The sequence below is a fragment of the Musca domestica genome, unplaced genomic scaffold, assembly GCF_030504385.1.
Source record: "Musca domestica strain aabys unplaced genomic scaffold, Musca_domestica.polishedcontigs.V.1.1 2, whole genome shotgun sequence".
Classification (NCBI taxonomy): Eukaryota; Metazoa; Arthropoda; class Insecta; order Diptera; family Muscidae; genus Musca; species Musca domestica.
Genome location: NW_026712249.1, coordinates 38288548 through 38305480, shown reverse-complemented (window position 1 = coordinate 38305480; position 16933 = coordinate 38288548). Strand labels below are relative to the sequence as shown.

Genomic DNA, 16933 nt, shown 5'->3' with positions numbered 1-16933 from the left:
GTTGAGATATGTAGGTGGTATTGGAAATGTGTGATAAATTGGTGATTGGACATGACTCGCCCGAGGGTTAAAATATTGTTCGTACTTTTATCTGCAATATTGCCGAAGGTACATTTAAAACTAACGGATTTCAAAGAATTTTAATCTGAAAAATTCTAAAATTGTGGATAAGGGCGGAACTTGTCCTCTCTATTTAGGTTACTTTGCGATATAAACAGAACGCCGATACACGTGTATTCTTTTTTAGATCTACTATAATAATCTGCAGGTTTTTTTTCGCGTAATTATTAAAAAAAAAAAAAAAAAAAAAAACAAGTAAAAAAGCAGTAAGTTCGGCCGGGTCGAACTTTGAATACCCTCCATCATATGGAACAAATTAGGAAATTTAAAAAAAAAAAATTAGAAATACCGAATATTGGGGGGATATCCATTATCGTGGACCTATATAGATAATAACCTTCCAGGAGATAAAGTACTCAAAAAGAACTCATTATGTGGATTTTCAGGCCATTCCATTGGAAAATGTGGCTAAAATCGTCAAAATACCGAATATCGGAAGGTTCCGTTATATGGGGAATATACGATATCGTGGACCTTTATAGACAATTCTCCTTTAGGGGGTAAAGTACTCACAAGCAACTCCTTGTGTGGAATTTCAAACAATTCCATTGAAAAATGTGGCTAAAATCGTTAAAATACCGAATATCGGGGGTACCGTTATATGGGTCTATACGATATCGGAATAAAAGTACTCACAAGGAACTCCTTGTGTGGATTTTCAGACAATTCCATTGGAAAATGTGGCTAAAATCATTAAAATACCGAATATCGGGGGTACCGTTATATGGGGGCTATACGGTATCGTGGACCGATGTAGCCCATCTTCGAACTTGAACTGCCTGCAGATAAAAGACAGATCTGTGCAAAATTTTAGCTTCCTATCTTAATTCGTTTTGACTGTAGCGTGATTACAACAGACGGACGGACAATATTCATTCGTCCCAAAGTACTTTGAATTCTTTTTGTTTAGACGCAGATTAAAATAATAGTTTAATTTTAATACTTCAAATGAGCATATCAACTCAATATTTTTCTCCAGACCCAAATTATTGTATGACCCCCTTGCATGCTTTTAGTTCACAGTAAAAAATGACAATTCGCCTAATTGCAACATGTAGGGTATGGCCTTAAAAAATGTGTTGTGACCTCAACCGGTCAGCAAAACAAATAAAAAAACAAACAGACAATGACCAACGCACACATGCAAACACCTTAATGATTGTCAAAATGCTCAAAAAAAAAAAAAAACGAGAAACAAAATGGAATTGAAAAAAGTCAACGTTACGTTAATGACAAACACTGATGGTGGTCATGTCTCTCTTTGGTTTGTTCCACAAAATTACAAAGAAATCGGATGAGTCGGTTGCTTTCCGTTGTTCCTTTGTTTTGCTGAATATGTGAAAATGAGGAAACAAAATGAAATGAAACATGAGCTTTGTGTGTAGTTTGTGCAATTATTTGTTCCCACATACTTATGTTGTATCTAGGTAATGTGGTGAAAATAATGTTGAACAAAAAAAAAAAAAAAAGAAAAAAACACTTTTCCTGGAAATCATTACAACACACATGAAGTGTGAAACGCGATCATTAGAAAATGAAAACAAGAATTGAGTGAATTAATTTGAAAAGGAAATCATGAAAATGAACATGAACATGCAATGTTGTAATTGCAAAAATACTATGGAAAAATGATTTTTTGGAAGGAGAATTAAAAAAAAAACTATACAAAGGCCTTTGTGAGGGGGAAATATTAATAGACATGGGAATTTGAAATCTTGTATTACCGATAAAAAATAACCTTAAAACAAAGTTTAAACTAAGAACCCACAACTCCTTTAAGGTCTCGATCTACTAATGAGTATTACTTAAATTTTCCACAACCCGGACTATCGATTGGATAGTGAAATTATAGGAAAAGTAGCAGCGAATTAGGAAAAAATGCTTCATTTTTCAAATATTAAAAATGGTTTTTGATGATGTTTTCCCAAAGCTAAAACAATTTTTTATGTCACTTTCAGGCGTCAAATCAAAAAAAAAAAAAAAAAGTCAGAGGAAAAGTAATAAAAAAAGAAACAATCAAAAAAATAGGAACCATTTTCAAGTTTTTACACCCTCCTCCATACTATGGAGGGTATATTCGTAAATGGGCCATGTAGGTTTTCATATAGCCCTCATACAACGGTACCTCCCGATATTCGGTATTTTGATGATTTTAGCGACATTATTCACCAGAATTGTTTCAAATTTGGTATTTGAAATTCGAAATGGATATTAGAGCCTAAGACACAAAATTTTTTGTGCGGGTCCACGTCTTCGTATAGCCCCAATATAACGGTACCTTCCTATTTTCCGTATTTTGATGATTTTAGCGACATTATTCACCAGAATTGTTATAAATTTAGTATTTGAAGTTCGTAATGGATACGGCAGTCTATGACAGATAATTGTTTGTGCAGATCCCCGTCTTCATATAGCCCTCATATAACGGTACCTCTCGATATTCGGTATTTCGATGATTTTAGCGACATTATTCACCAGAATTGCTTTAAATTTGGTATTTGAAGTTCGAAGTGGATACTAAAGCCTAATACAGAAAAATGTCTGTGCAGGTCCACGTCTCCGTATAGGCCCAATATAACGGTACCTTCCTATTTTCGGTATTTTGATGATTTTAGCGACATTATTTACAGGAGTAGTTTCAAATTACGTATTTAGAGTTCGTAATGGGAACTACAGTCTGTGACAGAAAATTGTCTATGCAGGTATAGGTCCAGGTCTTCGTATAGGCCCCATATATCAGTACCTCCCTATATTCGGTAAATAGTTTTGAGAAGTCGTATTTGAAGTTCGTAATGGATGCTACAGCCTGTGACAGAAAATGTCTATGCAGGTCCAGGTCTTCGTATTGCTCCGATATAACGTTACCTCCCTATATACGGCATTTTGACGATTTTTAACTGCATTATTCACCGTTTATTTCAAGGTTCGAATTTGAATAATGGCTTATGACAAACAATGCCTCTGTAGGTCAACGTCTTATAGACCCCAATATAATGGCTATATTCGGTATTTTTAAGATTTTAACAGAACTTTTAACGGATTTTTTTTTTGAAAATTTCCAAATTCGTTCGAAAGGGTATTCAAAGCTTTTTAACTTGTTCTCTTTGATGATTAAATTAAAAAAAAAAAAACAATGTTTCAATTCCAATTCGTTCCTTCTAGATTTTTATTTTTTGTGTTGTACAGTATTATCAGTAATACTGCCGAATACACGGTATACCTAATTCCGAGGACCCTAAATATAAACACTTCAAAAAATGTGTAAGAGAGGGGGAACTTGACTCCCCTCCAGTTTAGGTTACTTGGCAGTGTAAACTTTCAAAACGCCGATACACACGTCTTATAGTTTTAGCTCTACATTAAAAATTTTATTATCTTATTTCGGTTTCATTGATTCATTAAAAAAAATTCATTCCATTTCGTTCCCTCTGGATCTTTCCTGTAATTTTGTTTTATGTTTTACAGTGTGATCCTCATATTGTTATCTGTAATATTGCCGAAGACGCTATTAACCTAAATTACAATGATTTCAGGGAATCTTAATCCGAAAATGAAAAAAATGTGGAAAAGAGGGGAACTTGCCACCTCACCCCTCAATTTGAGGTTACCTTGCAATGTAGTTTTAAAAAACCCATAGACATGTCTTCTATTTTTATTTATTGAGTTTCTCCTGAAAACAATTAAATGTTGTCGTACTGTGTAATTTGTGACTTAGTCTTTGTTTGTCAAACCTGATGTTTCAATTCCATTTCATTTTTATCCAAAAACAATTTTGATCTAATTATTCAAGCTATAATATAGTAGTATTTTGTATATTATTTAGAAAATGGGTTTGCTTATTTAAATTCGATAAAAAAAAACTGTTTCAATTCCATTTCGTTCCACCTCCATATATTTGAACAATTTTTAATTGAAATATTATTAAATCTAAAAAAAGTAATGCCTTCATCAGCTTTAGAACAAAAATAAGAAAATGTTTCATTTACATATTGTTCCTCTGAAAAAAATTTATTAAAAAAGTTCTAATTAACATCAATGGGTATTATTATAGCTAAAAATATAATGTCTCCATCAAATTTTTCCCTTGAGTGAAAAAAGTGTTTCAATTCCACATTGTTCCCTTTGCACAAAAATTAATTAAAAATTGTTCTAATTAACAACAATGTTATCAATTGCAACAAAATGTCTAGATTTTCTCACTTAAATACATTTGCCAAAAATATACATTTTAAGACTATTGCCCTACTTAATTGGACTCATATACCTACACATATGAGAGCAGGAAGTGATTTAATGACTATATTTACAAAATAAATTGCAATCAAAGAAAATCTTACAATGCCATAACATAAAAACAACAACAACGAAAACAAACATAAATTTAATAATGGTGTAAAAATAAATTTGGACGTCATCGATTCGACATTGGTGGCCGATTCAGAAATAAAACAAAGAACAAAAGTGACACGAGCCGCAATAAAAGAAAAAACAAAATTTATATTTTCTTGTATTTTTTTTTTCAATTTTTATAGAATAATTGAAAACAAAGAACGTATTGAAAAAAAATATTTTGAAAAAGAAAACAAACCGAAAAGTGAAAACAGCAAGTGCCTGCAACGAAATAGAAAACTAGAACGAACATAAAGAAAAAAACAGAAAACATTTCAAAATTCATTTTCTTCCGACGAATGCAGAATCTGAGAATTTGTGAGCAGCAGCAGCATCATCATCAGCATATGGCCATTGGAAATTTGGCAAAGGAAAAGACATCAACCAGATTAGCATCATCGTCAGCATTGACTATATCAAGAAGCTGCTAAAACCCACCATTGCCAACGAGACTTCTCGGCGGCGTTGCATTTACAAAACACGAAATCAGAAAACGCCAGAAAACATTTCGATTTGGCAAAATTTCCCAACAAAAGAACAACAAAAATTATTTTGCGTCTGTTTTGTTTTGTCGATTGGAACAAATTTGAACGCATCATAATATGTGCACAGAGCAACAACAACAACGTTTTCATTTTATAGTTAATGAATCGAAACAACAACAACAACACCAAGAACCTCACTCAACCGCTCTGCACCAAGAACCACGTCCTCCACCTCCTCCCACATCTGTTATTACTTCATTTCCTGCTAAGGCAACGCTTAGAATTTTAGCACCTACGACCAAGCAGAACCGTCACCACAAGAACAACACCACGTTAGACCATTGTCGTCAAACTCAAATCAAACAACGCCAGCAAACCGCCAACATTTGCTTACCATTCGAGACAATAACACGCTCTAGCGTCACGCTACGTGACATTGGTGGCTCAGCAATTAATAATTTGTGGATTGATTACACATAGCCACCGGATTAGGGGCCCACTTCAGAGGGGGGATTATCTCAAGACAAGAAGTAGAGGAAGTCGAACAACTTAATAACCACCAACCAAAAAGAAAACTCAAAACTCAAAAAACGAAGAAAACCTCTCAACAGACAAACGTTGGAACAAAGTGGAAACGAAACACACACCGCGTATTAATTCAAACTCAACAATGAACTTGAATCAGGGTATGATGTTTGTACCCGGCAATGGTGGCCAACCTGCCACACCCAACATGATGATACCAGGTGGTGCTGGAGGCGCGGGAGGGGCTCATTTTATGGGTGGCCCACCACCACCACATCCCCATGGCCATCCCAATGCCATGTATCATCATATGCGACAAATGATGAATTTTCCCCGATTTATGGGGCAATCTCCGCCACAAAGGTCTGGATTTTCCTACTATCACCACCACCATCATCAGCAGCAGCAACATCACCACCAGGCTGGGCCGCGTCACTTTTACAATCCCCCACCACCCGGCATGATGATGAATCATTCGCGATCACCTTTACAAAATAACATCTTCAGCCACGGGGGCATATGGACCAACAGCAAACATAATTTTCCACCCATACAAGGAGGAAGTCCTCCTCGAAACTGCAATCAGCCAAAGGATAATGTCAATGCTGAACCGACTACCTCAGAAACTGCAAAAACAGCTACAACAACAATGGAAAATGAAACAACAAAGGAACAAAATGCCTCCAATGAAACGCCAAAAGGGGAACACAACAAACAACAGTCGCAACCGCAACAATCCGTTAAGAAATCTGATAAAATCGACAAAGTTTTAAATAAATCGTTAACGAAACTTCCGAAAATTAAACGTGCCGATTCTAAATTAGCTAACAAGAAAACAACAACAGCAGCAGCAACGCTGGTCGTTGCCGAGGCGGTGGCAACGGTAACGTCATCCGCCGCCGCCACCACCGGCAAAATATCTTCAGCTTCAATTTCAACAACAACAATGTCAACAGCAGCAACGTGTGTGAAAATCATCAACAAGGATATGAAACAGAGGGAACAACAGAAAAAGAAAAGTAAGTAAAAGATTTGGAATTATATTTTTTAATTCCATTACGTTCCCCGGGGGGGGGGGAGGTGGGAACAACTTGGAATGATATTACTTTTTGTTTTAAAGGATTTATTCGATCCTTGAGGAACACTATTGAACATAATTAGTATTTTCTGAATTGGTTTAAAAACTACATTTAGGCGATTCATTCCATTTCGTTCCTTGGGTACCAAAGTGGAATTAAAATTATTTTTTTTTAATTTTTTGTCGGAAGAATTTATGTTTTTAAATCAAATTCCATTTCGTACAAAAAAATACGTTTAGGCGATTCATTCCATTTCGTTCCTTGGATAGCAAAGTGGAATTAATTTTTTTTTATTAATTTTTGTTTTGTCGCAAGGATTTATGTTTTTAGTTCAATTCCATTTCGTTCCTCCAATATTAACATAGAATAAATACAACGGTTATTGTTTCACATGTTGAGGATTTACAATTATTTGTTTGATTTCCATGTCGTTCCATGAGAATCAACATTTACTTGTTCCATTCCATTTTATTCCTTGAATACCTAAGTGGAATGAAATTTACTTTTTTAATTTTGGTTCTAAAGAAATAAGATTTTTGTATCAATTCCGTGTTGTTCCTCGAAGCTTTAAATTGAATAATTTTTTTAATTTGTTATGGACGACAGTTCCTTGCCGTTCCTTGAAAATCATCTTTGAATACAACTACTATGTTTTATTTGTTAAGATTTACATTTCGTTCCTTGGGGGATGTAAATCGTAGGTTTTTTAGTTTAAACTCCCTGTCGTTTCTTGGTTAACATTGAATTCAACTATTTCTTAGATGTTTTTATACGAGTTACAATTATTTTTTTTCAATTTCATTTTATTCCTTAGCGATCAAATTTGAATACATTAATATATATATTTTTTTTTAATTTTTAAAGGTTTACATTACTTTGACATACCCTCAGCCATATCATTGGATACGGCCAAAAGGTGTTTAATCGAAATAACGATTTTAGACCCTAGGTGTCTTTGAACCAAATCCGTTTTACGACATTTGGAGTCGATTTCGCGATGTCACTCTGTCTGGCTGGTACCTAATTGGTCCAAACTTAGACTACATCGTAATAATATTATTATACTTAGATCGAGTTCGGAGATGGACGATATCCCACAAAAAGTCGAAATTTTCAAAAAAATATTTTACTGCACAGAAAGAAAAAGAATTATCCGATTTTGCTCCAACATTGAAAATCCTACTATTTGGAATATATCGGTCCACTGCTTCTGGTACCTGCCCCACAAGGGGTCAAAATTTTGAATATCCATGAAGCAATTTCATAAAGACTTTGAACATCACAACATTTCCATTAACACAAGATCTGTAATGAAGATGGTAGAGATCCGACCATTCTTTCTTGTACCTCCCCCACAAAGGGTCAATGTTTTGAATAACCAAAAAGGTTATAAAATCTGAAATAAGCATCCGGCTTTCTTCATATTTCACACATCCCATTAATTCTATTAATACAAGATCTGATCTCAAGATGGGATATATCTGGTATCTCCCACACAAAGGGTCAGATCTTTATAAGAAGATCTGTTATAAAGATAGTAGAGGTCGGACCATTTGGTATATTTTGGAAAGCAAGGTTGGCACTAAAAAATACCAAAGTGTCGATCACCTTAAGCAAGCGCTTCGCCGGGAATGGACCAAAATATCGCAGAGCAACATTCAGACAGCGTGTGAAGGTTTCATTGGCCGTTTGAAGGCCATAATTCGTGCCAAAGGTGACCAAATCGAACAAAACTAAACTTATTATAAAATTATTCAATAAAATTTAAAAACAAAAATTAAAATTATGGCGTTTGACTTTGTTGCAGTTTTTTTATCTCACCGTGTATATTAAAGTTAGTTCAGATCTATACCTTCGTTATCTCCTCCATAAAGAGTCAACATTTTGAATAATCATAATATAAGTCAAAACATATTTTATAAACTGACATAGACTGAGTTTGTACATATGTCGGCAAAACCGACTGACACTTTTTAAACTGCTTGTTTTTAGATTGTCGGTACAGTTTCGACTCGAATTTGGGTAGATCATTCCTAGTGCGTGCCAGAAAAATTTTAGTCAAATTTGTGTTGCGACTAATGCAAGAAAGTCTCGTCCATAGGTTCCTTTTTCATGAATCAATCTCTCAGTGATCCATTTTTAGTGGAATACGGAAGCTACGGCGGATCTCAATAGAAATCCCTAAAGGAAACCCTTTGGAATCGTGCTTCTTGATAATACTCCACTCCATTTAAAATGAGTCACTAAATTGCCTATCTACAGAAGTCTCGCAACATAGACTCTTTTGCCCATAGAAAACATTTTGAAAACATATTTTCTGTTTAATACCCATATAGAAAAAAAAAAACATTTTCATATTTTATCTATTTAGAACAACCTTATTTTTATTTTTATGTCTATGTTGTTCAAAATTGGATGGGGTGTTTGACCTCTTTTCAATTTCTCCCTAAACACCTATTCTCTCAATTGATTTTTTGCTTTTCACTGCTCTACTCTCTGCTCTCAATGAACGCCATGCTTTCTTTTCAAACGACCTTCGGCTTTGGTGGCGAAAAGTTTAATGCTCTTCGTACTTTCGTTGATGTAGTCTTGCCTGGTCTGATGTTGTTGATGTTGAGAATGAAATTGACAAGAAAGAAATACAAAAACGACGTTGGTCATCGTCAGTGAGTGACTATTTGTTTACTTTTATTCGTGTTTTTTTTATTTCGCATTGTAGATAAACAATGACTAGAGAGCAGCAGAAACGAACGTACCCTGCATCTTTATTTTGTATTTGATTTGTCAATAAGAATAATGAACGAAGGAAGGAACGTATGATGAAGAAGAAGGTAATTGACTTGGCATGACAACGTTATGTGGTCATAAATTAAAACGAAGGTAGTTGACAATCATAAAGGGCGGTTCACATCACATGGGAAATTTGTGATTAATGTATCTACATTAATAGGTTAAGGACTTCAAAAAGTTGTACAGTATTTAAAATACCAATATTTAATTTAAAAATCGATAATTTTTGATTTCTTTATACTTGAAAGTCTGATCCCCTGATTATAAACAAAAATACGTGGTCGCCTCAGCTTCCGAATGATTTGTTAGCATTTAGCGCATCTCCGTAATAATCGTATCCGTAGTAATCGCCGTCGTCAGGGCCAAACAAATAATTGTTGAAATTTGTCGATTTGTTTTGCTTTCTATTTTTGCTGCTTTTTTTTTTTGGTAGGTATTTCTTAATTAATTTATTTGATTTTTGTTGTGGTTTTAATTCTCTGTTAATTAATGACGTTCCTGGTTTCTGGTTTTTGTTGGTAAACAAAACAGAATATTGTTCTTAATGATTGCATTTAAGAAGAACTGCATGTTTTCTTTATAGAAGAACACCAGAGATTTTTTTTGAAGAAAAGGAGAAGCTGAATTTAATATAGATTACGTTCTTGAAGAGATAATCTGCTTAGTGTAGAGAGTTGAACGAACTTTTTTGAATTGTAGTCTTCGTTGAAACGAGGTTAAGCTACACATCAAATGAGTCGATGTTTTCGAAAATTTAAAAAAAAATAAATCGGTGAATAATGTAGATAAAATCATTCAAATACCGAATATGGGGAGGTACCGTTATATGGGGGCTATACGAAGACGTGGATCTGAACAGACAACCTCCTGTCATAGGCTGTAGCACCCATTTCGAATTTCAAATATCAAATTTCAAACAATTCTGGTGAATAATATCGTTAAAAATTATCAAAATACCGAATATCCGGAGGTACCGTTATATGGGGGCTATAGGAAGACGTGGACCTGCAGAGACGATTTTCTGTTCTAGGCTGTAGTATTCGTTACGAACTTCAAACACCAAACTTCAAACAATTCCGGTCAATAATGTAGTTAAAATCATCAAAATACCGAACATCCGGAGGTACCGTTATATGGGGGCTATACGAAGACGTGGAAATGCAGAGACGATTTTCTGTCTTAGGCTGTAGTATCCATTACGAACTTCAAATACAAAATTTGAAACAATTCCGGTGAATAATGTCGCTAAAATCACCAAAATACTGAATATCCGGGGGTACCGTTATATGGGGGCTATGCCAAAACGTGGACCCATAATATACATTTGAGTAAAATTTTATGAATGTACTTCATTTCGTTCGGAAGCTAGAGTTATTTCCACAGACGGACAGGCGGATGGACGGACGGAAATCGGAAATCGACATAGAATTTTATGCTGGTCAAGAATACTTTGCATATTGCATAAATGCATATTTCGAGGTGTTACAAACAGAATGACAAACTTAATATATCCTCCATACTATGGTGGAGGGTTAAAAAAACTCTGCTCGAAAAGACGTGCAGTTTATTAGAACTACAGGTCCCCGATTCCATTTGTCCCAAAAGACGGATAAGTGACAGAGAGCGAGTAGAAGAACTTTAACGGAACACACGAATGAAAGAAGACAGAAGATGTGGGCTTTGGGGACTCATTCTCGTGAGCACAGACCCGTCACCGACCTAGGAAAAGCTCGTGGCGGCAAGTAAAAAAGCTCATGAGGCTGACAGTAGGCACCGACCAATTACGATGTAGAAGTTGACATGCTTCTTTGTCTGATCACCTGGGCTATAAATCTAATGAACGAGGTTAGATCGTACTAGGAGGGAAATTAGGTAGCTAAAGATACACGAGTAAATAATAGTAGGTTTATGTTGTCTGCGGGTCAAAGAGAATTGTGGCAGACACGAAAGGGATACAAAACTGGAGCCTTTACAAATTCAATTGATATTGTCAAACGTGAAGTTCGTAAATTACGATTACTAAAGAAAAATTACTTGGAGAAGAGTTAGAATCTTATCCTGAAGATTAGAATAGTAGTTTTGAAGCACAGAATAATGATACTTTTGGAAAAAGAAACAAGATGTCGTTCTCATCTGGAAACGGAAGACAAAGACGTCAAGGATGAGTCTGCGAGATGAAGTCGCAAAAGGAGAATGAACGTCGTCGATGTTGGAAGTAGAATTTTCCCAAGGAAGTTTAAATAGTTGGTATGATGAAGCTGCCAAATGGAAGTGGTTCAGCTAGAAAAGGGCATATCGCAAAAGCAGAAAATTAGATAGGTTTTTAACGCTGGAACAATATGCTACCCAAGGTCGGCAAGATGAAGCGCCCATGTCCGTCCAAGGTTCATAAGATGAACCTGCCAGAGAGGGATGTACTCCAAAATAAGATACATAAAGAGGTTTCAGTCAGACAAAAAGGTGGGATATTAAAGAAATATCGGCTGGAAATGTGGAGGAACTTTGTGCATGCTTCCACTTAGAAAACTCCTTTATATTCCTTAAATTCGATTCTTTTTGACACTCCATATTTATTTTTTTTTATATTTTAATATCTTTATGGATTTTTTGCTTTCATAATAAAGGAAATAGCGCGGCTACCTTATGTAGAAGAGAGAGAGATTTTAGTTAAACAGGGATCTATTTCAATATAGGTACAATTTAGGAAAAATACGAACCTAATGTTGGAATAGTCATAAGAAATGAATTAGATGCGGCAGTTTTGAGTTGGATTAGAGGATGTAAACTAGACTACAAACTGATAACCATGTGCAGCAGATTTGATTATCACATGTGAGATAAATATGCCATGCTTATGTCCTTTTTAAGCCTTTTTTATAGAAGACCACTTTTATGTCTTCTATGTATAAAATCGTTTTTTAGATAAAAGTCCTTTTCTGTCTCTATATTTGTACTGCCTTCTACGAGGCATTTGATCGATGGAACCTCTCAAAAGCATGAATTGCAAGAAATGGCAAATATTATTTGAAGTACCTCAAAGTCAGGGGCCATTGACACCACAAGATAAGGTGATAAAATTTTTGTTCTAACCATTTTTGATAGACGAGTACAATATACACTTCTATCAAATGTTTGCCAGTGGTTCTCCACTTTAAATAAATTTTATTTGTGTGGTAATTAATCAACTCTGGACGGACATAAATAAACTTTATGACACTTTGTTGTTAAAAAATTCAAAAACTAATTACTTGGGCACAGTGTACCCTCAAAATATTTAAATTTCATTAAATTAGCTCTACCAATCTTGACACTACCCTGCTACATTAATATTGTGGTTCAAGTCTTGGCTAGTTATATTTGGAATTTATTATAAGGAACATATTTTCATAGTCATCGATTTTGACAGTTCTAATCTATATACTGACAAATAATGCCCAGACCAAGCCGCTAAAACTAGAATATTGGAATTTTGCACGAGGGTCAGCCTTCCTGTGTAGACGTGTGATAAGCCTGAGCCTTTGGAAATTCGTACTACAAAGGTACGAAAAGTACTAAAAAAAATTATTCTTTTGTATTGGACAAACAGAATGAGCTAGAATTTAATGAAATTTAGAATGAGGGTCACTGATGGAGTGTATGATAGATGTGCCAAAGGGTTTTTGGAAATCCGAACTTTAACGTTACGAAAATTTTCTAAAATTGTACTAAACTTCTAAAATTGTACCATTTGATATTATGTCAACGGATAGAGCTAAAAATCAGAAATTTGGTACTGGAATCAAGGTAGGAAAGTTGATTGTTGATATATGAAAGTGGTTTTGGAAAAGTGTACCAAGTGTGCGAACTGTACTAATTTGGAAATTTTCCAAATCCCTGTTGGTGGTGGGTTTGTGATAACGAATGGTTTCGGAAATGTGTACTACAAGTGCAAGAAAAGTACTAAATAGTACTAGATTTGGTATTGGATAAACAAATAGTGCTTGAAATCTGAAATATTGTATTAGGGTCGCTGTTTTGGTGTTGCCTTGACATATGAAGATGGTTTCGGAAATGTGTACTATAATTGTACGAAAAGTACTCTATGGTACTATATTTGGTATTGGGTGAAGGGATATATATAAAATGAAATTTGATATTTCGATTACTGATGGTAGCTATTTTTGAGAATTGGCGATGGTTTGGAGTAGCGTCCAATATTTATACTAAAAGTACTAAATGGTACAAATTTTGGTATTGGAAGAAGGAATAGGGCTGGAATCTTCAAATTAGATATTTAGGTTTCTGTAGTATTTGGAGTTGAGAAATGGAGCTGGTTTCGGATATGCATACCATAATTGTACTAAATGGTACTGTATCTGGTAATGGAGGAAATTGCAGAGCCGACATCCTGAAATGTTATATTGAGGTCTCTGTTGATATCTGGGATTAGGATAAAGATAAGATTTTAAAAATGCATGGTTTTAGAATTTTGCGGAAAAAATCTTCTAAATTAACATTTTAAGTTTTGATATTTAGATTACTGATGATATCTGTATTTGTACGAAATGTACTAAATGGTACTTACTTTAATACTGAATGAAGCGATTGAGCTGAAGTCCTCAAATTTGAGGTCTCTGTTGGTGTCTTGAATTTAAATCTGAAGTTGGCTTTAGAAATATGTACTGTAATTGTACGAAAAGTACTAAATAGTACTAAATTTGGTATTGGTTGAAGGATAAGAACTGAAGTCTTGAAATTAAATATAAATTTCACTTTTGGGTCTGTGGTTAAGATAGGGAGGTGGTTTTGAAAATGTTTAGTACAGGGTTGCCCATATTCGACGGACCCATCTGGCAACGCCATAACTTTTCACAGAGATGTCACATCGCTTAATGACATACCGCGTTTGAAGCGTCAGTCCAAGCAGATTTTTACCATGAGCCAATACACGGCACGCGAGCGCTCTGAAATAGTTGAAATTTACATTCAACAGAAGAAGTCAATTGTGAAAACTCAATGTGCTTTTAAAACATTAAAAATTGTGAGAAGTGGGCCTTCTAAGAACACCATTAGCGTTTATACGAAAAATTTTCGACTGGTAAGGCTCTTTCTAATCCGAAGAGGCCATATAAAAGTCGACCAAGGCGATCGGCCGAGAATATCGCTGCCGTACGAGCCAGTGTTGAGAGGTCCCCAAGAACATCCCAAAAACGCCGTTCTCAGCAGTTGGGCATGGCTCGGTCCACTTTACAAAGGATTATTCGCATTGATATGCATTTGTTCCGTACAAAATTCAATTGACGCAAAGAATGTTGCCTGCGGACAAGCCTCGTCGATTGGAATGGGGCCCAAAGTGCCCAAAGGTCCGTCGAATATGGGCAACCCTGTATAATTGCTGGAAAAGTACTAAATGACACTTGCTTTGGTATTAGGTGAAGCGATAGGTCTGGAATCCTCAAATTTTATTTTGGTATCTGGTGTTGAGATCTGGCTGTGGTTTCGGTACAAATTTTGGATTACTGTTGGTGTCTAGGATGAAGAGATGTACATTGTTTGGGACATGCGTACTAAATGCTACCAAATTTCGTATTTTGTAAAGGAATAAAGCTGACATCCTGAAATTTGATATTGAGGTCACTGTTGGTTTCTTCGGCCTTCCCCAAAATTAAAAAATCGATTAATGTCTTGAAAGTCTGAAAATTAGGACAATAAATTAAGTTTTGATCAAAAAATGTTGTGAAACTAAACAAACTGATTGCTGAAGAATCTATAATTTTAAGGTGGACTTTTCGCTGACGAAGTAGCGGGCACTTGCTCGAAGTTATATTTCACGTTTTATTATCTACATTTACAAATAACGCTGAAGTTAATTACAATACTTAAATATCAAGATTGAAGAAATGCAATACAATTTTTGAAAAAAAAGCAATAACAACAACGCCAAAGTCCACATGTTACTATTCGTCGGATAATTAAAACAAATAGGCACGCAAATTAAAAATACAAGCAAATTCAAGTGTCCGAGACATAGGCGCTTTGTTGGCGGGGAAGAGAAATGTGCGGAGATAAAGTCATTATAATCCACAATTAAATTTAACGCATTATCCGAACAGATAATCCCAAGGGGTCAAGGTTTTTAGCTACCGCACAAAAAAATAAAAAACTGCAACAATAACAACGCATTATAAGACTACGGAATAATTTCACAAAACCAGCTGTAAATTAACAAGCGCTTACAAGTTGTAGTTCAATATCAAAGAGAGTGAGGTATGGAGAGAGGGAAGTAGTTACAACTTAATAATATAGTATCTGTTTTTATTGTTTTTTTTTTTTTTTTTTTTTTTTTTGCAAAAGTGATTAAAATTATTTCCCAGACACTGGTAGCAGATCCCCTCCCTTCTCACAGCTATATCTGCTCCGTTTATATTTGTTGTTTTAGTTTTAAATTGTTTTGCCGTACGCCGAACCTTACCTACCCTAAGGTGCTTGACCCTTTTCAGACGGGGTGTTGACTTGACGGATGTAAGTTGTTCAGATAATAACTTGAATTTATTGTCTCCGTTTTGTTATTATTTTATCTTTGCTTTTGTTGTTTTTATTATTTATTACCTAAGTCAGTTTAAACAATGACAGTAGGTAAAGTTCAAGCAACTGAAATCTCCTTTTTTATCACGTTTGTTTTATAATTAAATTAAAAATCTTGCGGTAGTAATTTAACGAAAATAATGAGATTATGTCTTTATTAGAGATTGAATCTTCAAAAGGCCAATACCCATCTTTCGCGTAGTAGGAAAGTAGAGATGCATGGGAACTAGAATATAGGAATATTCCAACTACTTTGAATGATATGTCGCCTTGAAATATGAAACCATAACTAAGAAGTGACTTCTAAAATTGCTATATCTCAGGAACTGAGGGTCAGTTTTAATTTTTTTAATATAAAAAAGTTATAGTTTGTTGAGAAAAATATATAAAATAAAATTGTTGACCTTTGACCCTGAACGTACTTTAATGATCAACTTTAGATATCTACCACTATTAAGCTTTGTTAGTTAAACTAAATGTTTTTTTTTTCATACAAATATCGACAAAAATACACCAAAACTATAGCTTTTGTTGTTGTAATTGCAGACAGAATAATAAAGAATTGTTGTCAATATTGTTGTCTATCAAACAGGACATTTGGTGTCGATCTAGCGATGTACGTCCATCCGTCCGTCAGTCTGTCTGGCTGGTGCCCACGATAACTCTCAAAGGGAGTGTCCGATTTGGTTCAAATTTGGTACATCGTAATATCAAACTTAGATCAAGTTCGGAGATGGGCAATATCGGTGCTATCCTTCCGGTAAATCCCCCACCAAGGAAATAATTTATTGCGCAGAAAGATAAAGGATAACCCAATTTAGCTCCTACTTTGCCAATCTTAGTATTTCCACTAGTGCTAGTTCAGGTGCCAAAATGGACAATATCGGATCACTTCTTTAAGTACTTCCCTCATAAAGGGTCAAAATTTGGAATAATTATAACTCTTATAAAATGTCTTCAAATTACACACATCACAATATT

The 16933-nt window shown here is 34.9% G+C and overlaps 1 protein-coding gene across 3 annotated transcripts in view; it reads left to right on the top strand.

The window, feature by feature from the left end:
• Nucleotides 1-16933, top strand: part of LOC101888243 (midnolin homolog) — a 173591-nt gene that overhangs the window by 3801 nt on the left and 152857 nt on the right. For 2 of the 3 annotated variants that reach the window (XM_059122141.1, XM_005179470.4), the window contains exon 2: nucleotides 4653-6538. In XM_059122141.1, coding sequence (XP_058978124.1) covers nucleotides 5665-6538 — 874 coding nt within the window. In that variant the 5' untranslated portion in view covers nucleotides 4653-5664. Of the gene's footprint in view, nucleotides 1-4652; nucleotides 6539-16933 lie in introns of those variants that run through there. The other variant, XM_059122142.1, reaches the window with a different exon arrangement.